We start from the raw sequence: 25,970 nt of genomic DNA, 5'->3' as shown, positions 1-25,970 counted from the left end.
TTATTTACATGGATAATACATTCAGAGGCCCCAAAACCAATGGCAGTACCATGCATTATTTGTTTGTTAGTGGCTGGTGTTCAACTACAAGAGACTCTTCTTTGTATATTTTGTGCTCCTCTTGCGTTGTCAACATCCCAGGCTGCAGCATGAGAGCTCATAATTGTGGTATTCTCTGGCCCATAGCTCACCCTCTGTTTGACTTCTATTTATAATCTCTCTCTCTCTGCTAGTCTCTCACATGGTACTGGGTAAATGTTTGTGTGCCGCCTTGCCATTCTATCACTCAAAGGTTTCAAGCCCCAAAATCTGACTGAAAGAAGTCTCTGTACCTCATTTACACTGTGGGTCTTGATGCCCAATTCCGATTTGTTGACTTTTTTTCTTTTGACAACCAGCTTACATCTTTTAAAAGTGACCCATATCCAATATCTGCATTTACACTATACACTTGGTGAATCAACCCAAGGTAGACGTACTGACCCGGAAAAGCTTAAGCCGAAAAGGAAGTAAAAACTGATAATACAAGCTTTTGGTTTCCGTACCATCTTTAAAGGTTAGCAAAACATTGATCTCTTAAGGCAGAGAAAAAAAGAGGACGGCCCTTGTTGCAGCCTGGGCATTGAAAAGAGTCACGTGATTGCGGTTGGTGTCCACCTGAGTTGACGTCATTCGCCACCATCACTTTATCATTGACGTATGACTCGCATTGATGGGAATATTCGATCTGTCTGCTTACATGGCATCAGATTTATTTCCACACATGAAGGAGGTCTGAAACCGATCTGAGAATATCAGAATCCATGTGTTTTTTTTCCTGCTTACACATTCATGGGTCATATCCGATCTGTGCCACATGGAAGGAAAAAATCGGAATTGGGTCTCTTGAACCATGTAATGTAAATGCGGCCTATGTCTCATTATGATCTATTAGTCTCTTATGCTCTATAATACAAAAGGTATAACACATAATGTTAGTGCGCTGTAAAAATATTATCTCTGATCAGAGCATGTGACTCCAGAGACATATCAAGGCTCCCAAGCAAATTAAAGGAAACTTTAGATGTTAAGTTTTTTTATATATATTAGTTTTGCTGTTTTTAGCTGCATTTCTTTAATTAGCATGTTCAGTTTGAGCTGTTTACATGGTAAAACCCACTCGGAAAAGGTAAAATACAGGGCTTCCTTAAGTTAAAACTGTAAAATTTGTTTTATTTATTTTTAAAAGAAAAAGTACAAGCATACATGTTTTTCCTTTTTCTTTATTCATCTCTCTCTCTCTCTCTCTCTCTCTGTGTGTGTATATGTGTGTGTTTCTTTCTTGTCCTAAGGCCAGTGGTGATATTAAAAAGCATTTAAGAGGTCTGGCTGTTACTCTGTTTGTTAAAGAGCAAACAGTGAGAGGTCTTCTTCACACACAGACACTGCTAACTCTGTCCAACCTTCAGGCAGTCACCGCACAGTTTAACCTCCCATTAAATGACGCGTTCACTTGCATCCATACTAGTGATAGACTGATAAATTGGATGATATTTGCCCATTTTGAGATCATCAACATTGGCTGAAAACTTTACCCACTTGGCTTTACCCACTAGACTTGTTGATGGATTATGGCCAATTTCTGTTTTCAAATATTATTAGTGAATATTGAGTGAATTGCTGCATCTTTATTGTTGACAGTGGCTGCCTCATTCTCTAGTTATCTTCCAATATTGGTCAGCATACTATACTGGAGACTCTCAGATCACTGATATCATGCTTTAGAATGCAGACAAATGTTCTGCAAGCTTCAGTCAAGACTCATGGTAGTCACAACAAACATTCATTGTGACCTTTGCAGTCTAGCATTCAGTCTGTTTTTGTGAATTACTCATACCATTTGAATTCTGTTGATATGTGGCCCTCGGTTTGAAGTGCATTTATGTTACTTTTTAAAGTGCTTTGAATCAAGAATGTCACAAGAAAATCTGATCCAGAACAAGAAAAACAGGCATTTCAAAGTTTCATTAGTTTTAGAAAATTGTATCACCTTTAATAAAACTCTGCAACAGAAACTAGCTTTCAGCGGAATGTGGTTTTTCTTTGGATGGCATGTGAACATTTTGAGTTATAAATTATTAATATCTATCTTTTCCCAGTTTTATTTTCATCTTCTACACTTTTAATGTTCTTCAAAGGGCCTTCGTTTTCTTTCTCTCTCTCTCTCTGTCCCTCTCCGTCTCTCTCTGTCTCTTCTGTGTGACATCTGTTATTTAGGATGAGCTGTTTTTCAGGAATGCCGGACAATTGCTTGCGGTTACACCCTGCAAGCAAACTTTCCTGATTATACTGTACTTGAATGCATATAATTTATGCGAACAGGTTCATCTATCCTCTTAAGACAAAAGCTTGTTGCCTTGTGCACATTTAAAGACTCAGTTTCGTATTTGTAATGTTGTTGACTTAGTGCACAAGCTTACACAGTTAATCGTAGAGTAGGTGCATCAGTGATGAGATTATCCTCCTCTCCGACTGTAATTCCATTCTTGCATAATCTTATGCTATTCGAGAGTTGATTCATAACTGCATGTCAACAAACAACTTAGAGGAAGGGCATGTAGTCGGTTTTGCACAGTATGGAAAAAGAGCCAACAAAATTACAGATGAGACAGTGGTTGAAAAGACGTGGGAAGCAGCTCACTGCCACTTTGGCTTGTTAATTTGTTTGTTTGTATTTTGGCTCCAGCTTCACCCTCACACTCTTTCTCGCAATTTTATTGGCAGTTGCTCATTGCTGCTTTCTTTCCTGTTGTTGATAGTGTGCACATCTGAGAGATTTGTTTTGTAGCATCTGTGATCTTTGGCACATGCAGTGAGTTGCCTGCTATTTGGTTTAGAGTAGTTGTAAACTTAAAGCTAAAGTGTGTGACTTCTGCTCCACTAAACGGAATCACAAAATAATGAATGTTTTCAAACAGATACTCACGCCATTGGTTGAGTCAGTGTTGCTGTGTCAGGCTGGATGGGCGGCATTTCAGAGTGATGATTTGATGGCGCCACTATGTTTACACTTTTTCAGGGAAATCAAATCAAATGGTTTACTTTAAGTTGTCTCTGTATATTAAGCTGGAATTGAAGTACCTTAACACTTAAAATGTTACACACTTCAGCTTTAAAATGTCATATGGAGTTAAGACTTAAAGGGATAGTTCACCCAAAAATGATTTACTCACCCTCAAGCCATCCTAGGTGTATATGACTATCTTCTTTCAGATGAACACAATCCGAGATATATTTAAGCCCTCCAATGGTTGTGAATGGTAGGCCAAATTCTGAAGACAGAAAAAATGCATCCATCCATAAAAAAAAAATGAATCCATACGACTCCTGAGGGTTAATAAAGGCCTTTTGATGCGAAGGGATGCGTTTTTGTAAGAAAAATATCCATATTTAAAACTTTATATATTTAAACAACTAGCTTCCGGCGAAAGACCACACACAGAATGTGCAAGCCGACTTGCGGCAAATGAGTAATCCTCTGACGCGATGTATGACGCAGGATGTAGGAGTATCATAAGCTTAGACGCCTCTCACGGTTCAAACAAATACGGCTGGGCAACAAACTCAAGCTCTTCTTCTCTTGTATTGAAATCCTCCGACATCTCTTTAAAATTTCTCATTTTAAACTTATAATTCGTGACTAGTGTTTTGTTTTGCTCTCTCCTCTGCGCCTCCACGTGCGTCATTGCGTCATCGCCTCAGGTCAAAGGTTGCTTATCCACCCAAATTGACGTGTGCAATATGCGTACGGTCGTCCGCCGGAAGCTCGTTATTTGAATTTGTAAAGTTTTAAATATGGATATTTTTTCTTACAAAAATGCATCCCTTCGCTTCAGCAGGCCTTTATTAACCCTCCTGAGTCGTATGGGTTAATTTTTTTTTATGGATGGATGCATTTTTTCTGTCTTCAGAATTTGGCCTACCATTCACAACCATTATAAGCCTTGGAGGACTAAGGATATTTTTAAATCTCGGATTGTGTTCGTCTGAAAGAAGATAGTCATATACACCTAGGATGGATTGTGAGTAAATCATGGGATAATTTTCATTTTTGGGTGAACTATTCCTTTAAACTTGTCATTTATGCTCTCAAGTGTGTTTGAACAGCACACAGAATGAAAAGAGAGCAAAATCTGAATTAATGAATGAATCTTCATGCTCTGAATCTGGACTGCAGCATGGACTTGTGTTTGTGTGTTTTGCAGCATGTGACGTGGTGATACTTTTTGTGTTGTTTGGACGGAAATCAAACAAATGTTTACTGCTGTGCGAGTCATTTTTGGGTCACACAAATAATGTGTGATTCAGATAGGATAGGAAATGGTCATACATGATATGGATGATGTTTCTCTCTCTCTTTGTCAACTTGACTTCTCTCACCACTCCCACTTGCTCTGCTTTTTCTCCCCCTTGTTTTCTTTCTCCTCGCATTGCTCATCTGCTGTATGTATGTCAGTGTTTGGATGTGTTCCTGGTAAATGGCCGGGGTCCAGCCCCAATCTGCAATGTTTTTCCTTTAAATGCAGTCAGTGGCTAAAGCAGCAATCAGGAGGTCTGACCTCTCCAATATTTTTTCTTTTTTACTCAGTATTTTCTGCTTGTTTTTGCAGTGTAATGCTTCTTGGTGCAGGTTGTTGACTGAATTGAGTGAATTTCAATCTGCGACTCATCACAAGATCAGTGGTTCTCAACTAGTGTGTTGTGACCTGTACACTCTTATAAATAAAGCTTTCAAAAGGGGATTTTCATAGCGTTGCCATAGAAGAACTATTTATGGTTCCCTATAAAGAACCTTTCAGTGAACAGTTCCTAAAATAACCATTTTTGTCTTGTCTAATCTAAAGAAACATTTTCCACTTTAAAGAATCTTTTGTTCCACTGATGGAATCATAAATGCCCATAAAGAACCTTTCTTTTTAGAAGTGTATACAAGTTTTGGTTATGGACAGCATGATGAAACTATTGAGCCTATTTCATGTTTAAAAGTTTTGTATTGTCAGGCCTCTGCAGTTCATGGTAAAATGGATGCATTTCACTTCTTCAAAGATGTTTACCTTTTGATGTTCAATGCAAAATCAGGGTCCTGAAGCAGAACCAGTTGAGAACCGTTGCACTAGAATCACAATCGCAGCACTGTTCTCCCCTGTGATTTCACACAGCGCTGCGGCATTGCTTTTTCTGCATGTTGCGCACACACATATATATACACACACACACACACACACACACACACACACACACACACACACACACACACACACATGCGTTCACTCAAACACATTTTTTTTTCCTCAGTATTGTGGCTGCTCTCCTCCTGCAGTTTTAACTGCACAGACGTTTAAATAATTCAGCATCTTAAGCTCAGCTTGTAAATAATGCGAGCCCCACATATTGCACTGCAGCAAACTGTTTAATTTAATTCTACTCAGTGCATTTATAATTGCAAAAAAACCATGAAACAAATCTCTAATGCGAATGTTTCAATTATAAATGACATATGTACACACACTGCAACACATAGTTTTAATTATAACGTGCTCCAGTGAGAGCTAATGAGATTTATTTCCTTCGCTGAGTTATGGCATTGCTCAAACAGTTTTCTTCCCATGAGCCTATGCGTTCGTGCTCTCCACACTATGTTTGTCTTGTTTGATTGCACTAAGTGGTTGTATATCTAGTGGTGCTTTATTACAGGGCTTGCGAGGCAGCACTGTATCCAAATTCCTTTTTTTGTTTACTGCAATTAATTTAGCCCCAACCACTTTGCAATAATTCACCCAAAAATGTAAATTCTGTCATCTGTCATCATGCTGTTCCCCATATTATTATTTTTTTTGCCAATAGGAGATTTTAGAATGTACGAGCTTCTGTTTTCCATACAAGGAATGTTAATGCCAAGCTCCAAAAATTACAAAAACACCATAATTAGTCAATATACTATACAATATTCCAAGTCTTTGCCTAAAATCTAAACGTATCAAAAACTTTAACACTTTTCTTTTGCTGACTTGCGAGCAAGTTACACAAGTTGAGACATGAAAGGAGCACTGAGGACTATAAATGCATGCAAATGAGTGCATTAATGCTGTTTGCATTTTGGCTGTCAATTGTGTGTGAGCTGCTTTCTCTCATTTATTTATTTACTCAGCTATGTTCCACAACCTAGTGAGCCGTCTACAGCCTTGGCAGTTGTTTTTAAGATACATTTTTACTCTGTCCATCATAGAAATTATGTTCCTCATGGGAAATGTATGTGGAGACTTGACTTTCATATGATTTTGTTCATAAGATGCTAAACAAACAATTGCTACATCCGAAATCGCATACTGTATATTACTACGTTTGGTCTTAAATGTACGTTCTGTATACCATGATTGAAATTTGGACATACTACATCCACCATTATGTCACTGTCATGTAACCAATGGTGTCAGTTGCTTCATTCACAAATCCTCTCCTGTGGCTTCATGGAATAGTAAAGTGTCTATGTGATGCACACTTCAGTTAATGAATACTATAAATTCGGACATACTACTTGGCTCACATATTGCTTTTCGCCTACTATTAAGTATGGAAGTAGGCATATTCGGACACGGGGAAGTGTCTGTGATGCACACTTCGGTTAATGAATACAATGAATTCGGACATTACTACTTGGCTCACATACTGCTTTTTGCCTACTATAGAGTATGGAATGGGCATATTCGGACACAGGGAATGTGTTTCTCTAGCCAGCATAAAAATACATCACACACAAATATTTGGTAAAATAGTTCCTTTTCAGTTACAATTAACTTATTGGCATTGAATGAATTCCTACTTTGTCCACCATTATGGATGGATGTTTTTCCCCACTGATCTTGGCACAGTGTTTTTAAGGATTGCCTTCTCTGTGAAGAATGCATGTGAAGCCGCTTAGAAAGCCGTGTCTTAGACGGTTCCTTAAACATTCTTTCTACCTCATTGGCATCTGACGCACCTATAAAGATTTTAAATTCTGCCTCGGCAGCTCACTGGGTTTTAGAACAGAGCATGTATGTGATGGCCAAACGTAGATTGCAGTATGACATTCCTGCTTTTTTCCTATAATCCTTCAATGAGTATATCAGATATCAGAGAGGCTTTTGTGTGTTTTGATAGTGTAATTTCTGTACTGTGCTAATGTTGTTATTTCACACCTCATTGCACCTTTTAAGGAGCCTGATTTCACATTACTAACATTCCAGCAGCATGTGATGCTGAAACAGGCCAGCGTGTGTGTTTGACCTTATATATATATATATATATATATATATATATATATATATATATATATATATATATATATATATATATGGTTACGGCATATGTAATAATATAGCTATTTTTGCTGGAAATTCAACTACAAAGTGCACTTTTTAATGTCACAAAACAGAAGCCAGAAGCTTTTCTTCTAATAGGGTGTATTTTTCTTCTTGGTATTGGATTTTTGCCAAATTTGTGGTATAAACTATATTGCAGAGTCTCATGTACCATCACATGTACCATCATACCGCCCAATGCTAGTGTGTTTCCATAGCACTGGTCAGCGATGCGTGAAACGGTTCAGTGTCCATCAGGAATGCGGCGTCACCCACACGAACACGCCACCCCTCCATCCGCCCGACCCCTTCAAAAGCCCCGCATTCATCCATCTATCTGCCTCTCATTCTCTCTCTCTCACTCTTTGTCTTCGCTGCTTTTGTGTTTGTCAAAGGTCTAGAGAGTCAGCAGTGATGAGGCATCGGTGCATTGTTTGCTGCGAGTGAAATGTAGTGGCGTTGTACTCTTGGGGTTGGATCGTGACATACGCTGAAGGGAAAATATTTATCCCACACAAGCGGCTGATGCAAATGAACGCAGAGGTCGAACTACGACAACGGTGTTAATTTGGGCTTAACCCGTTTAGCTGTATGTGAGAGGCTGTTCATCTCATCAAAGAGGTTCATGGAAATTTGTTCGTTATTGTGATTTTTGTAGGAAATGGGATGTTGGTGGATAGTTGCACATCATCGGGTGCAAATCCGCTTATGGATGCACAGTTTTGGGCAAAACAAATGGGAAAAGTTTTATTTTAAATGTTTTAATTGCGACACCCATATGATGTAGACGTAGAGGCTGCTTGTGTATGTATGTTAGATTTTACATCCCGCCCTTATTCTGATTTGATTGAATCATGAAAAGGATGTGATATTATTGGTTAATATATTTCCCACCCACATGGCCTTGGTTATGTCAGCAGAAAAGTTCATTCAGATGGGGGAAAAAGGATTTTTTCCTTCCTGGTTAAGTAAAATAAAATAAAATGAAAAAATATAAAATATTAAATAAAATATAAAAAATAAAATGAAAAAATATATACAATAAATATATACAATACATATATATATATATATATATAAGATATAAAGTATAAAAATACTTTTCTTTCTTTAGAGTAACATACACTGACTGAATCACTCACAATGAGACCAGAAACATTTATTAAAAAAGCATTAGTGGATTATTACATCCTAATGTTTTTCTGGGATGATATTTAATTAAAATCATATTTTTTTTATTTATTTTTTTATTTTTTTAATTTGTTTATTCTTAATTTAATAATACATTTATTTTAATATTTAATTTAAATTACTTTGTATTAAATAATTTAATTGTCATAGTTTAATGTTTGTAGAATTATTAAATATAGTAAATTGTTTTAAATGTAATCATTGTATTTAAATGTAAGTTTTGTTACACTGAAATGTAAAAACTTTTTAAAACCCTTTTTAAACTTTCTGCTTTAGAAAGTGGGTGTTGTGGAAATAATGATGACATGGATTATGATGGAATTTGATTGGTCTCAGTTGTGTTGTGTTCTCTCCAATTCTGTTATTCCAAATCCTTGATGAGTAATCAAATTTCATTCTGCATATTACAAATAAAGAATATGTGAATGAATGAGTGTTAACAGGAAGCTCTTCCACCCTGTTGTTTTCTCTCAACTCTGTTCCTCTCTGTTCTGAGTGTTTCTCACGGCAGGGGAATGTCGTACATCTGGTCGGATGATCTGATGTGGGATTGTCCCAGTTTACAACGGTACATATTTCTCTCTCCGTGACCTGGTCGCTCCCTCTCGCGCCCTTCAGCTCTCATCTGACGGTTTTCTGGGTAGGCGTTCGGTTGCCGTACAGGAGATTGGATAAAAGGGCCGTGCCAGACGGAAACGAAGAACCAGGCCAAATCTGTCTGTCATTTGTGGCTGCTCTACAAACACACTAACACACCCACAGAAACACGGTCCATGTGGAGAGCTGGGAAACTAGTCTAGCTGCCGTCTCGGTCAACACTCCTGTGGGTGTTTACATATAGTGAGATGAGCTTATTATTGATTCTGAATAAACTGACTTTGGCTGCAGTTTTGTTCTATTCAGACAGAATAATGTTTAGCTGTAGTAGCTAAAGTCACCATTAAATCAAAATGGAAAGTTCTTGTTGTTTTCTATGGAATATTGCAGTATTTATTATAAATGATTAAGATGCACAGATTAAAATGAGAGTTTTGTGGCCTCCAGTTTGCTATATTTAGATAAAATAATTTTTTTGTTGATGTATTTACATTTATGCATTTAAGAATCCATTATCACTGAAGCATATTTTGATGGATTGTGATAGTTTGAAATCTGTTAGAACTCTTTTCTTTTTCTGTTGATCTTGAAAAAAAAAAAAAAAAAATCTCGTCCTCGCCGTGAATATAGCAAGGTAGCTCGCGTGGCATTAAATCTTAAACAAACAAACATTTATGCATTTATAAAAAAGCAACTTGCATTGCATTTAAATGAGCATTTTATCATGTTCATGCATTCTCTGAGAATCAAACCCATGATGGTGATGTTGTTGTTGTTGTTAGCGCTATATTCTGCTGTTTAAGCTACAGAAATGCTAATATTTTCTAAAAAAAAAAAAAAATAAAGTAAATAACTTTTCTGTTCAAAGATTTTTTTAATGTTTTAAAAGTCTCTTCTGCTCACCAAGGCTGCGTTTATTTGATCAAAAATACAGTTAAAATTGTGAAATATTGCTGTTTTCTGTATGAATATATTCCTGTGATCAAAGCTGAATTTTCAGCAACATTACTCCAGTCTTCAGTGTCGCATGATCCTTCCGAAATCATTCTAATATACTGATTTGCCGCTTCAGAAACATTTCCTTTCAAATGTATCATTTAGCGTCCATTAATTATAATGGCTTGTGTAGTAGTTAACATCAAACATTGTCTAACAATTTGAGCATTATCACAACACACGTTTCAAACTGTAATCCCGAAACCCTTCACACCCATGACAGCAAACACAGTGTCAACCCTGCTGGTGTGTGAGGTGTGAGTGTGTTGAGCTCAGGGGTCTGTGTGCGTCTGCGGCCTGCGGCGGTGAGCGCTTACACCTGCCGCCAGCACTCAGAGGTGTGGACATTGGCAGGAGCTGCGGGTTTTTTTCAGCAGAGTGATTTGAGAGTTTGGCTCTGCTCGTATCAGAGCAACAGTGATCGGCTCGGAGAAAAGATTACAGGGAATTTAACTGAACAAAACCCTGGTGTTTCTCACCACCAGCAGTGATAAGACAGGGATGAGGGATTGTGAGATACAGAATGTGCAGAACTAGTTTATAGTTAGTTCTTCCTTAGAGCCAATGTAGTTGTCTAGTGATGACTGAGCGATGAACAAACATATTTGATAAAATTTTTGGATAATCAAGTAAACCGAAGTTGCTTCAGTCCAGTAAGTGTTCCCCTTGAAATATTACTAACAATATATAAGTTATTCCTTCGTTTACTTTATCAAAATGAGTAAAGATTTTACGTGAACCACAAGCTGAAGGTGGACATTTGTACAATTATACTAAAAGGCAATCAGACAACAGAAGACATGTAGTAGATTATGTGCAATAGGTTTTTCATCAAAGTTTTGAATATGTTGATCATTTACAGGCCTATCAAATATGACAAAGTATGCTTTTTAGGTTTATGCAGTGCTCATTCAGCTGCATCCCTCTTTATCTCCAGATTGTGCGTGTACATTTTCTTTATATTAGTTGCATGAGTTTTTCTGATCGCAGAGTGTCAGCCAATCACATTGCAGCCGGCTTGATTTCACTGCTGGAGGTTTCGATGAGAAATCAGCGTCTTGATTGCGCTGGCATCAGACAACTGATTGCTGGAGACGCCTAGAGCGTCCTATGCACACGCGTGTCACGCTGGGACGCTTATGGAAGAACAAGATATGCTGAAAACTCTGATCATAAATGCGTCTGATTGAATGAAAGCAGCAGACAGAGATGATGAGAGGGCAAAGAAGGGTTATCGAAAAACAAAATCGATCAGAAATGTGTTTTTTGTGTGTGAAACTAAAGCGACGTGGGTGGAGAATTAAGCAAAAATATTATATCTACTATAATAAAATAAAGCCTCGTTCTACATTATTTCAATCCTGTGTATCTTAACTCTTGGCAGTCTGATCAAATCAGTCAGGTAGTAGATCTTGGCTAAAACATAGGCTTTTTTTATCACACTACATAAAAAAAAGTTTGTGGTAAGATTTTTAATGTTTAATGTTTTTGAAAGAAGTCTCTTCTGCTCTCCAAGGCTGTGTTTATTTGGTCAAAAATATAATAAAAACAGTAATACTATATATCCATTGTCTTGTGCCAAAAATTTGAAAACATATTGTTGCCTGAGTTGCTTTGGGTTAGTTAGCCACTTTTTGTTAGTAGTTTGTAGCATGGATATCTTTTTTTGTTTAAAGAGTAGCTTGACTGTTGTTTAAATCGAGTGGCTTGTAGTTTGAGAAAATACAGTTTAAAGTAGCAAACAAGCTATATCTCAGATCTTTAGTATATCTCCCAGCTCTGTATGTTTACACGTTACCTATTTAAATGTTGAGGTTTGAGAGGAGAAAACCACACACTGATGTCATTCATGTAAATAAAAAACACACACACACACACACACAAAAAAAAACAAAACACTCAAACTGTGTGTGTGTGTGTGTGTGTGTCAGCGGTAAAGCAGTCGAGCTGGTCTGTCTGGTTGAGTCACTGTTTGGAGGTTTAATGAACCAGTTGGTTTGTCACAGGTGGTTTTGTCTCTTGCTGAGCTGCAGGTTGAAGTTTGATGACCATAAACCACACAGATCTGCGGGATATATTATACGGACACTCTTATGGTTTTGCAGCCGGTCACTCTTGTAATCTGTACTATCAGCATTGCTTGTAAAGTCAGTTGTCTTTACTAGTGCTCATGATGTGATTAAACTTAACACCAATTATAAAAGCTTCAGTATGTGTGTGTCATCCTACAAACAATTATCCAAAATGCAAATTACCAAACTTTTCCAGAAATTTACTTTTTTTAGTCATGTTAATACAATAGTACACTTTTAAAAATAAAGGTTCTTTATGGTCATTGATGGTTCATCAACCTTTATATTGCACAAAATGTTCTTTATAGTAAAAAAAGGTTCTTTAGATTGTTTTAAATGTTCTTCACACTAAGAAAAGAATGGTTCTTTTAAGAACTGTTCACTAAGGTTCTGCAGGGATCCAAGATGGTTCTAGTACTATGGCATCATTGCAAAACCTTCCTTTTTGGAACCTTTTAAGAGTGTACTTTTTCTTGTACTTTTTAAGTGTTCTTTAAAGGATTAGTTCACTTTCAAATGAAAATTAGCCCAAGCTTTACTCACCCTCAAGCCATCCTAGGTGTACATGACTTTGTTCTTTCTAATGAACACAATCGGAGAAATATTAATAAATATCCTGATGCATCTGAGCTTTATAATGTCAGTAAACGGGACCAATGAGTACGAGCGGAAAAAAATGCATCCATCCACATCCATCCATCATAAATGTGTACTCCACACAGCTCTGGGGGGGTTAATAAAGCCCTTCTGAAGTGAAGCGATGCGTTTGTGTAAAAAAAAAAAAAAAAAAAAAGTTATGAAGTAAAATATCTAGCTTCCGCCAGACCGCCTTCTGTATTCATTGTACGAAGAAAGTGTAAAACTCTTGCAGTTCAAAAAGCTTACGCTATATCCTACGCCTTCCCTATTCAACTCACGGAAAAAGTGTAACTGACGCGACGCCAGTTTACACTGTCTTCGTAACCTGAATACGGAAGGTGGTCTGGCGGAACCTAGATATTTTACTTCATAACTTGTTAAATATGGATTTTTTTTTTTTTTACACAAACGCATCGCTTTACTTCAGAAGGCCTTTATTAACCCCCCGGAGCCACGTGGAGTACGCATTTATAATGGATGGATGTGAATGGAAGCACTTTCTTCAGCTCTTGTTGATCCCACTCACTGCCATTATAAAGCTCGGATGCGTCAGAATATTTATTAATATTTCTCCGATTGTGTTCATCAGAAAGAATAAAGTCATACGCCTAGGATGGCTTGAGGGTGAGCAAAGCTTGGGCTAATTTTCATTTGAAAGTGAACTAATCCTTTAAGACAGCTGCATGTGAATTCAAGTGTGTTCGTAATAACACCAATTTTTTTGACTTCTCAATCTTCATTTTCCACTGTTAACGTTTTTAAGCGTCTAATTGTGTGACATCATCACCTTTCCCTGATGTCGCAATCAGCACCTGTTTTATACACGACTCTCTCTCTCTCCGTCTATCTCTCTTTGTGCAGTGGCACAAATCTGCAATTCAATTTGCAACGGTTTAATTTGTGTTTAAGATGCAAATGTATCCTTTCTGATAATGAGAATGCTAAACAGAGAGGAGGGAGTCCAGAGTGCTCGCACACTCATTCATTAGCTCACAGGAATCGTGTCAACACACACACACTCATACACGAATCCACAGCAAATGAGACGCAAGACAGAATAGAATTATCTGTCTGTAAAGGTCACAAAATGAGAGTTGAGACGGCAAGAAAACAAATCGAATGGAAAATGTCACCGTTCTAAAACTGTTCTCTTGTGTTGAGAGACAGACAGCTTACAGAACACAACCGAGAGAGAGAGAGACCGGAAACCAGTGGAAATTATTCGTTTTCTATGAGTTTATATTTTTAAAATTCAAAAGATAAAATAAAGTAAGACTACAGTATGACTATCACACAATGATTTAAGGCTTTGTAAGCTAATATTTCAGTAAAGTGTAAACTAAAGCACTAGTTTTTATAGTATAGTTAGTTAGCTTTTTTGATAGTTGTTCAGGAGGTGGTCACCTGTTCTTCATGCATCGGAGTTAATTTGAAGCACTCACATAATGCACTGCTGCACCAAAAACAATTCATGTGTTTCAAAATTTACTTCATTTCCTTATTTGCATAACAGCATATGACTGGAATTTAAAGTGCAACTTAATCAGTCATTGGCAAAAAGCGCAATGGATATGATGTAATAATTGCGACAGGTCTGTGTAGCTGCATGGCAACATTTAGCCTGTTTTACTAGTTAATCATTCATTCTCTCTCTGTGTGTCATGCTTATGCATGTATGCTAATATGCACACGTGTATATTATGCACATCATCGTGTGATTCAGAGTTTGACTGCTCAGATGTGTTTTCATTTCTGTCTCCTCTCAGATTGCATGCCTCTCTCATTCCTCTCCGCTGAACCTGTTTGATTTAAAGAACTTGCGCAATTTTTCTGTAATTTTTCTATCTTGTGTTTTATCTCTCAAACACACACATGCCGTAGCCGTACTGTATCTTTTGCTTCACTGACCATGTGAAAAGCAGGAAACGGGAAAGACGGCAGGAAAGAGAGAAGGACAGACAGAGTTCACATGCTGCTGCTTCACTTGTGTTCTTCGTTTCCTCTCTTTTCCTTTGGAGTGTTAACAGGCTGAATCATCACAGCAAACAGCAGCACGAGTCATCGACGCAGGGGATTCTGGGTAACAGTCTCGTAATCCCACTAGCGAGGTGATGTAATGGAAGGTTTTTGGTCATCTTGGTCTGTTTTGAAATAATTTGAGACAACTGGTTTTCTCTTTCATGGTCTGTAGTTTGATGGTTTTAATGAGAGAACGTCCGTAAATTCTTTCGATTCACAGTCCTAGATGAACCACTCTGCTGTGAAGGACTTGCATGAAGTCCAACATTAAATAAATGCTGAAGGATGTTCAACAAACACTTACTTTCATAGTGTCATGTCTGTTTACCAAAACAGTTAAAGTTTTAAGGTCATAAGCCGCTTTTCCACTGTCGTGCCAGTTGCCTCGCAGCACTACCCTAAAACCCACCCTTAACATGCCTCCATTTGACCAGCATGGGGCTAGCTGACTGAAAACTAGCTAGATTGCAAAATGAGCGAACATTTGACAGAAGCGAACATTTGGTCTTTACTTAAAGACTTAAAGGGTTAGTTCACCCCAAAATTAAAATAATGACATTAATTACTCACCCTCATGTCGTTCTACACCTGTAAGACCTTCGTTCATCTTCGGAACACAAATTAAGATATTGTTGATGAAATTCGATGGCTCAGTGAGGCCTCTATTGAGAGCAAAGCCATTGGAACTCTCAAGATCCATAAAGGTACTAAAAACATATTTGAAACAGCTCATGTGAGTTCAGTGGTTCTATCTTAATATTATAAAGCAACAAGAATACTTTTTGTGCGCCAAAAAAACAAAATAATGACTTTTCAACAATATCTAATGATAGGCTGATTTCAAAACACTGCTTCATGAAGCTTCTGAGCTTTATGAATCTTTTGTTTTGAATTAGTGATTCGGATCTCCTATCAAACGGCTGAACTGCTGAAATCACATGACTGTGGCGCTCCGATCCACTGATTCGATTTGTAAAGCTCTGAAGCATTGTTTTGAAATCGGCCCATCACTAGATATTGTTAGTCGTTTTTTTTTTTTTTTTTTTTTTGGCACACAAAAAGTATTCTTGTTGCTTTATAATATTAAGATAGAACCACTGAACTCACATGAACTGTTTCAAATATGATTTTAGTACCTTTATGGACCTTGAGAGTTTCAATGGCTTTGCTCTCAATAGAGGCCTCACTGAGCCATCCGATTTCATCAACAATATCTTAATTTGTGTTCTGAAGATGAACGAAGGTATTGATCATTAGCTCACATAAAAAGAGAACACACATACTTATTCAGTCGCGCCTGCTTCCATTTAATTGGGATCTTCAACTCCATTAAGGCTTTTAAGTCCAAAGGCTTACACATTTAGAAAAATATTGATAAAATATCATGTTTACATCACATTTCTTTATAAAGAATGAGCATTTCTATTAATTTTCCATGAAATTGTGATCTGAGGAAGGATGTTTGAGTGATATCTCCCATCTCACTATGCTGTTATCCTTTCTGCCAGAGCAACAGAGGGAGCTCACAAGCAGAAAACTGGAGTTATAAGTTATATGAGTTAACCGGAGTATATGTCGTTTATGACATATACGGCTGCGTTAGTCCGGTATCAACAAAGGCACAGGGAAGAGACGGGTGGAACATGAAACCAAATAAATACACGATTATAATTGTATATGATTTGTCTATGTTCTTCAAGCGGTCTTTTCCATAATCATATGTGTATTTATCGAAATGGTTAACATAAGTAGCCTTTAGCATCACATATATGAATATAATGGTTTTAAATGTGGAGGTTAGTTGGTAGCCTGAAATGAAAACATAGGAAATGAGCAGCAGTGTTGACACTATCCTGAATCAGATAAACTCCGCCTTTGTTCATGACCGCTCCTTAAGCTCTAGTTGGCCCACTTTGGACCAAGGTATTCGACGGGCCAAAGACCTGAGGAGGCCTGATCAAGCCCTGAAAGTGACAGTGAAAACATGCCCTGGCATGCACTGGCACGCTAGCTTTTGGCCCGACAGTGGAAATGTGGCTATAGAGCGCAACAGTCCGGTTCTGGAAGCCAAAATGCCATTCTTTTTTTCAAAAGGTAATTGATTTTTTTATGATAACTTCACACCTGCCTCATTTAGTTTGGTTGAATCGCATTAGAGTTCGTTGTCCCCTTTGGTGCTGTTCATTTGGGCAGGTGTGAATGCAGCAATCGCACTCAGGTGCGCAACAAAAGCGGACCAAACAAGCGTACCGAGACCTCCTTGAAGAGGTTGTCTCGGTACGCTTTCAAACGAACTCTGGAGCAGTTCACTTGAGATGTGAAAGCAATCCGACCCAACGAACCAAACGATAATTCATAATGGGAAATGTTATATAAAAAGCATTAGTGTCTGATTCTGTGAGTGAGCACATTAGTTACCATAGTTGAAAACCAAAGAGCGCCTCTTCATCTTAAAATGTTGTGTAATTGCGCTTCTCTGTGCAAGAATGTCCCGACGAAGCCTTGATTCCTGCTCTATCTGCGTTATAACAGTAATTCACCATTCACATATGGTCTCGACACAGTTAGCCTAGACAACGCTGGAAGATCAAGAGAGGGCGTGTTTGAATTTACCTGTAGTATTAATATGTATGTAGTATATAATTTAACAGCGGGAATGACGGCTACATTCGTATAGTGTTTGCGTGTCTCGACAGTTACAAATAATTATTTCAACTTATTTTTTAAATGTGTTTAACTGCAGAATTCCTGGAGAAAACTACATTACCCACGATTCTGAATTCTGATTAAATTTTCATACACTCCCAAACTACTAAAAAATATTGTGTATTTTTTTTTTTCAATAATTTTTTTAATTCAAATATAATTCGATTGAGGTTCTTTCCATCATTAAAGGGTTAGTTTACCCAAAAATGAAAATGTCATTTTTTTACTCACCCTAAATGCCGTTCTACACCCGTAAGGCCTTCGTTCATCTTCGGAACACAAATTAACTTATTTTTGATGAAATCCGATCTCAGTGAGGCCTCTATAGACAGCAATGCCATTGAACTTCTCAAGATCCGGAAAGATACTCAAAACATATTTAAAACAGTGCATGTGAGTTCAGCGGTTCAATCTTAATATTATAAATCGACGAGAACTTTTTGTGTGCCAAAAACACAAAATAACGACTTTTCAATGATATCTAGTGATGGCCGATTTCAAAACACTGCTTCGAATCTTTTGTTTCGAATCAGTGTTTCGGAGCGGCAAAGTCACGTGATTTCAGCAGTTTGGCATTTTGATACGTGATCCAAATCACTGATTCGAAACAAAAGATTCGTACCTTTTTGTCTTTTTGTCTGATTTTTAAATACTTTTTTCTTCAAACCAAAGTTTGTACTGTTGTGATTCACCTCGTAGCGGTTTGGTGTATAGATGATAACATGCTTTCATGACTAAAATCAGTGTTAATGTAAGAAGATCTGATAAAATGAGACTTTAGATGACAGAATATATTACCTCTGCCAAACTTTTCTTTCAGCAATTATTTTCATTTTAATACAGAATGTTGCTATTTTGTTGCTGTAGTGTTTTGTTTGGTTGCTAGGGTGTTCTGAGTGGTTGCTGGGTGGTTTCCTTCTTATTCAAATATGTTCAGATCAGATAATGGGATCATATGATACTTTTATAGGTATAGATATTTTATTATAAACGTATTGTGGTAGATGTCTGTTTGCTTTGCTACATGAGTGCAGTAATCTTGACATGCGGGAGGTTCAAAAACCTGTTTCTTAGAATTTAGAGCTGGATACGGGGGCAGAGCTGAAGATGAGGGTGTGTGAGGGGGATTTTACTCCATGGGGGGTAAGAGGGCTGGACAGGGTCAGACATTAAAGGGACAAGTGTAAACAACATCTGTTTATTCCCCCGCCTTACTTCAGGTATTACTACAGTAAAATTGTGCTCGCATGGTTTTAGATTCTAAAATAACTTACAATGTTTGAAGAAGATTATTTTCATTTATTATGATTGTAGAGTAGTAGAGGTATTTTGGGGGGAAATATGGTTAAATGTTATGCATACAATTCATAAGTGTTGGATTATCATGTACATTGTAATATTCACACCCCTCCATGCATAGGCCAACGCTGTATCATCTGTGTACTGCTGGATAAACACGCATGTTGACTTTTGCATGCAGTTCGTTTGTCTGAGGCTTATTTACTGTGTTTAATTAGTGGGATAATAAGCTGTGAAATGACCGTGTCATTGCTGACTGGCCACTTCCTGTGAACTCGTGTTTTCCTTCCCATCCTCCATCGTTCAGAGTTTAACATATCAGAAATGTCATTATTCAAGCAGTCGAAACTAAAGTGAAGAGTCACCCAAATATTATATACTAAAAAAATGTAATCCTAAATGGTGTTCTGTTCTCTATGCAGTAATAAAGTGTAGTTTTTAAACATTAAACTTAATGTTTAAAACCACAAGTGCCGTCTAGTTAGTCGCATTGCAAATGAAAAGCAATATCAAGCACATTGCATTGTGGGATTCAATATCCATGGTGTGCTCTGTTCTGCACATCTTGGCAAATACAGAACATAATTCGGGTATGCATATTGTGCACAGAATGCAAATTGTATAGTACTTTATTTTTTAAAGAGTATGGCATATAGTTTGTGTGTTGTTTTTTTCCATTTGAGACTACTTTTTTATATGAGTATATTGCTTTTGTGTGTTTTATACACATTTCGTCTTTTTCAGAGTGTATTCTGTGTGTATTCTCGCTCCATCTGAGAGGCGAGTTCTGTAATTGATATGCCACAAGTAATAAATCAGCCGGCCGCCTGCCACCGCTCGCCATTATCTGAGGAGACGGGTTTAGAGGTCTGTCCACAGTGTGTGTATGTGAATTTATGCTCTGTTTTCTAAAGCAGAGGGGTTGTGAGATGACTCGCTGAATAACGTGTCCTCGGGCAGCTGTGGGAAAAATGGAGAATGAATTGACTTCCATATTAACTCTGTCTCATGTTCCTTATGCTGAAATGGACTCCAGCACTTGTTACGTTTGAGTGTGGCGGTTTCTAAGGGTGAATCTCACCGGGAAAATTTTTTGCCCAAAGCAACAAAAAAAAAAGAAAGAAAAAAAATTATATTTTGCTTAAGAATGAACCATTTTTTTGCAAAGATGTTTTTGCATTACATTGCATTTCCATGGTGGTGTAGTTTTTAATTTTTACATTTGTTATTTAATTAAATAAAAAATTTAAAACGTTTCTGCATATTGTTTTTGGATGCTTGTACGTAAATAAAGCTTGTGGTAGATGTGCCAGTAAATACAGGTTCTAGCACTGTAATGTGTTTGCACAATAGTCTGCGGTTTTCAGGCAGGATAAGTGTGAGCGGCTCATTTGACTGACACAAGCAGAAACTGATGCCACTGATAATATCGAGCTAGGCTGAGATCTGTGATATAAACAAGAATATCTATGATAATGGCAGCATGCACAGACAGATAAATATTCAGAGGCTGATTCAGGCACTTGCAGATTCATTGATTGGCATCATTTAAGCACTTACTGATCGTCTGAAGTGCAGGTACTCATGGGAAATTGGCGAAAAGTGGAAGATGAGAATACAAGATGAAAGAAAGCGTTCAGGGATGTTAGGCAAGAATTTCTTTTATCTCTTGATGAGATTGATAATTCTCTTAAGTTGTCAGTCCTTTCTGAGGCATTCTGGCGTACATTTTGTCATTTATATTTTCATGTTCATTCGCTTTTATTCTTATACCTTATCTCTAAGCTCACTACTTAGGTGTAGACTGTTTTAACCATTCCATTGCCGGATAACAATATGACATTGCCGGATAACAATATGAGGACAGACAGATGCAATTTGGTTTGATATTTACGGTCGACTCTGTCACGACCGATCCACTCAAATGAAGAGAAATGAGACTGGGAATCTAGTACAGGTTTCTGCCTCTCTTTTTTTTCTTTTGCTCTGTTTTGCACGCACATGCACACATAGTAACTCAGAGGCATCTTATGACTTCCCTTACAGTACAGTGGTGGTACTATAGTAAAGTGATGGTAATAGCATGGTACTGAATGGTTACCATATTCATGTACTTTTGTCGTACTTTGAAGAATACACAATGGTACAATGACACATGTCCAAAAACGTGGAAGTAGGATACTGTGGTACATTTTTTGTTGTTGTTAAAGAGCCAACTGGCTCTGTTTTATAGCTTGCTATAAAATGTATGAATACAGTAATAAAATAAACACTAGCTATTAGCCACTACTACTATCATCAAAATAAAAACTAACAGATTCTGAAAGCTTCTTTATGCTGTTTGAAGCAGAGCTATATTATTGGTTTTACAGTAGTAACAATGATTGTAGGAACCATTTTGGGTTACACTGGTAATGCTTGTACTTTTTTGTATGGAATAATAACAAAGTAATTCAACTTTTCTGTATAAAATAGGATAGCTCATCTCTGGTATTAAGTTGATTTTAGTTGGTTGGTCCTCTGCTGATAGACAGAGGAATACTTTCCCTTCTGTGGTCCATTTTTTGCGCATGTTTCTGGAGATCTGTGGAATGACGCCACTTCCCATCATCTCGTCCTTGGGGAATGATGGACAGATAAGAAGGTCCTCAGTCACCCGAACAGGAAAAAAGCAATGGAGATAAGAAATGGGCAAAGAAAAGATAGAGAAAGGAAAACATTCCTCCTATTTTCCCTCTGCTCTATCTCCTCTTTTTATTTCCTTTATCTTTCACAGTTTTCGCTTGCCTCCGGCTTTCTCCTGTTGCTGAGATTTTCCTGTTTTTGTAGTTCCGTCTCATAATTTTTTCCAGTGGAAATGGTGGTGAACTCATTTGTTTTGTTTGGATGTATTTTCTGTCATCAGCACAATTGCAATTTGTTTCCCTAACAATTAATTGGGTAGTAATTTTTATCAAGTGCTTTTATTCAAAACAGCTACAGGTAGTTCCTCTGGAGTAACCTGTGGTTTCATGGTTTCATGGTTGCCCTTTTGAGTTACCAGTCCAGATCTTTATTCACTGAGATGTCAGTCCAGGATTTGTTAATCTGTTGATTTAAATGGCAACATCTAAACAGGGCTGGATTTGAAGCCACTGCCTGCAGAGTTTAGCTCAAACCCTGATCAAACACACCTTCCTGTAATTTTCTAGTAACTCTGAAGACCTTAATTAGCTTGTTCAGGTATCTTTGATTAGGGCAGTGTCCCTCCAGGGCTGGATTTGAGGAACCCTGGGGCGAATTCCAAAGGCATTTTTGCGCCCTTGAAGGGTACTTCAAGACGGGGGCACCATTTTTAGGGGTGTTCGAAACGAAAGTGAACAACTGAGTCCCTTCACGAAGGGCCTTTCCACAAGGCCGTTTGCGAAGGGTACATGCTATGATCACTTTAAGGAAGTAATTTTATCATTTATAAATTATGGTCACGTGACTCAGCGAATACTTGTGATTCATTTTAAAGCTAGATGGTGTTTTTTTTTTTTTTTTTGTGTGTGATATATTTCACACGTTTTTGTCATGTTATGTTTAAATAAGTTTTATATATAAGAAATGTGTTTTCTTGCATTGTCCAAAGATGAGATGGCAAGTTTTAAAGTTGAGAACAGAGAAATACACTCACACACACATATATAACACTTTTTTTTAACTATATAAAATGTATCTTTATTTGCAACAGTTATGTTAACAGCAATAAGAAGAAATTTGTGTCGTAAGAACAGCTAATCAGCTGATGGACACCGTGCTGCATTGTAATGGGAAGATGGGAAATTGCGTTGTCTTTCATTGCTCCCTTCGCCAAGTGCATTCCAAACAGCTACATTATGGCACGCATTATGGCACTCCAAAGTCCCCACTTCAAGGGCTCTGCCCTTTGAAGGGAGTAGGGCATAGTTTGCAATCCGTTTTTGGAATCCATCCGTTTGGAATTTGCCCCCTGGTCTAAACTTAGGGCCCAGTTATTACAAATAATTGTTGTATAGCATATTTTAGTACAGTTTACCACATTTTACTCAATGGTTTGTCACTATTTCAACAGAATTTTGGATCATATAATCATGGTGTACAGAGAAAACAATTATAATGCACATATGAATCATCATAATGCATTGTAGAGCACCTATTGGTTTTATACTGCAATTTGTGTTCTCAGAGCTGTGAATTAGAAAAGGAATAGATCATTTCAAGTTGACTTGAAACAGGACAATGTAATTTTCTTGTCCTTGTAAAGTTAAGAACAACTTCAAGAATCTCAGACCTCAAAAACGTATTTTAGACAATGTTTTTCATCACCCTTTTAAAGGGACACCGTTATGTACCTGCATACTTGATGTACCCAAAGCTGCTGTCAGACACTTTGTGATGATGGATGTCTTATGCCTGTACTGAAGCGGGTCCAACTCTGCTGTGGTGTTGTTTAGTGAAGAGTTTGTTTACAGTGCATCTCTAATCCATCTTCACCCCCAGAGCTATCAGTCTTAGTAATTAAAAGTTGACTCGGTTCACCTCATTCAGCCACACGGTTCTAAATGATTTGTTGCAAACCGAAAGATATTGTCTTGAATCTCTTTCCCCACTGTTTGACTTTGAGAAATGATGCATAATGAATCAGATATGTTCCATTTGCACTCATAATGTGTTTTTTGCCCTGCAGGAGCCCCGGACGAGGAATTGAGGTGGATGTTGGAGTGGATGACTTTTGTGTGAGAAGGCAAGGAAGCGTTGAATCGATAAGGCTTGTGCTGCCTCCCTTTCTTTGTTGAGTTCCTTTAAAAGTCCCAGATTGAAGACTAATAGTGTGGACCACCACATCCTTCACTTGCGAGGACCAGCGCAGATATGTGGCCTCAGCAGGGGCCGCAATGCATTATTAGCCCAAGGACGGTAATGCTCCTTGGGCTGCTGACTATCTGCATTTCCCCTCACCTTTCTGGAGGAGCACTGGAGCCATTTAAGTCCTTCTCGCCCCCTGACTGGGGTCTGACACATTTAGCCATCCATAACAAGACAGGAGATGTGTACGTTGGCGCGGTAAACTGGATCTACAAGCTCTCTAGCAACTTGACCAAGTTGAGGAGTCATGAGACTGGTCCGGTAGTGGACAACGAGAAATGCTATCCACCTCCAAGTGTACAGTTATGCCCCCATGACCTTTACCCAAATAGTAATGTGAATAAGCTGCTGCTAATAGACTATCCCCAAAACCGACTCATTGCTTGTGGAAGCACCTGGCAAGGCGTCTGTCAGTTTCTGCGCCTGGATGACCTTTTTAAGCTTGGCGAGCCACACCACCGTAAGGAACACTACCTCTCCAGCGTCGCTGAGTCAGGAACCATGTCCGGCGTCATCATCCCTGACGGTCATATCAGCAAGCTTTTCATTGGAACGCCCATCGATGGGAAATCTGAGTACTTCCCAACACTTTCCAGCCGTAAGTTGATGGCCAATGAGGAGGATGCTGACATATTCAGCTTTGTCCACCAGGATGAGTTTGTCTCATCCCAGCTGAAGATCCCCTCGGATACGCTGTCCAAATTCCCAGCATTTGACATTTACTACATATACAGCTTTAGCAGTGAAAAGTTTGTCTACTACTTGACCTTGCAGCTGGATACCCAACTAACTTCTCCTGATGCCAGCGGGGAACAGTTCTTTACCTCTAAGATTGTCCGACTCTGTTCTGCTGATCCCAGGTTCTATTCCTATGTGGAATTCCCAATTGGATGCACCAAAGATGGTGTAGAGTATCGACTGATCCAGGACGCCTACTTGAGCAAACCCGGAAAGCAACTTGCTAACTCTTTGGGAGTGTCTGAGCAAGAGGACATATTGTTTACAGTCTTCTCCCAAGGCCAGAAGAACCGGGCCAAACCCCCTAAAGAATCAGCACTCTGCCTGTTCACGCTAACCAGAATAAAGGAGAAGATCAAGGAAAGGATTCAGTCGTGCTATAGAGGAGAGGGCAAGCTGTCTTTGCCCTGGTTACTCAACAAGGAGCTACCATGCATCAACTCGGTAAGTCTCTGATGGCAGGCCATTAAGACACACTGCATGGCTACGACGATTGATTTGTTGGGTTGGATGAATGGGTGTGCTTCAGTAATGTCCCCTGCTAGAGTTCAGCTTCCATTATCTTGGTGCAAAGGGTGATTGTGATTAGATATAAGTGGAGAAATTGTAGATCAGACTAGGGTCGTCAGGGTAGGACAACAGGGAATGTTGAGGAGTGGCCTAGTAAAGTCCTCTATAGCAGTGTTTCTCAACTTCAGTCCTGGAGACCCACCTACTAGAATGTTTTAGATGTCTCACTACGTGATTTAACTCATCACCTTCTTAGTGTGTTGAATAAGGAGGCATCTAAAACTGGGAGGTTGGTGGAACTGGAGTTGAGAAACACTGCTCCCAGTGTTTCGCAGTCTACTTATTGGGCTGGGATGCAAATTAAAGGATGACACTGGATAAGACTATAGTACAACTATTGTCAAGAAACTTGACTACACTGTTAGCTTGTGTCTAACTGTGCCTAATAGTCTAACTTCATTAAATGTTGTAGAATATAAATATCACAAGCACTCTTCCTGTCACCCACCTCCTGTTTCCTTTTGCGTCCGTTTTCTCTCACTGTCTTTCTCCCAAGTGCTTCCATTATTCAGTCAGACAGGAACATCATTAGGGGAGTTGAGTAAATTTCATGAGTTGCTCTCTCGCTCATGCTTTCTAATTCGTTTAGCGAGGCTTGATCCCATCTTCTCTGCCATCACGGTCCTCTGGGACCAGGGCTTGCTTTTCGTCCTCTCGTTCGCTCACTCTTAATCTCTCTCTCCTCATTCGTCTCTGTTCGTCTCACTCGCTCTGTCTTTCTTGGGGCTTTCAGTGGCAAAGAATGGCTTTCATTTAACCAAGCACTTAGAGATAAAGATTCCCATTTTTATTTTTCTGACTCATTCCAAATCGGTTTGATCTTTTTCCCTTTCTTTATATTCAAAGTCTATCGGTAGAGCTCTAAGCGGATGGATTAATAGAGAATGAAAGACAT

General features: G+C 38.3%; 1 protein-coding gene across 2 annotated transcripts in view; it reads left to right on the top strand.

The window, feature by feature from the left end:
• The window catches only part of plxna1b (plexin A1b), a 137,444-nt gene that overhangs the window by 2,466 nt on the left and 109,008 nt on the right, over positions 1-25,970 (top strand). For both annotated transcript variants that reach the window (XM_051896889.1, XM_051896890.1), the window contains exon 2: positions 23,589-24,949. In XM_051896889.1, coding sequence (XP_051752849.1) covers positions 23,774-24,949 — 1,176 coding nt within the window. In that variant the 5' untranslated portion in view covers positions 23,589-23,773. The remainder of the gene's footprint in view (positions 1-23,588; positions 24,950-25,970) is intronic.

The sequence above is a fragment of the Ctenopharyngodon idella genome, chromosome 6, assembly GCF_019924925.1.
Source record: "Ctenopharyngodon idella isolate HZGC_01 chromosome 6, HZGC01, whole genome shotgun sequence".
NCBI lineage: Eukaryota > Metazoa > Chordata > Actinopteri > Cypriniformes > Xenocyprididae > Ctenopharyngodon > Ctenopharyngodon idella.
This window is presented reverse-complemented; position numbering and strand designations above follow the sequence as displayed.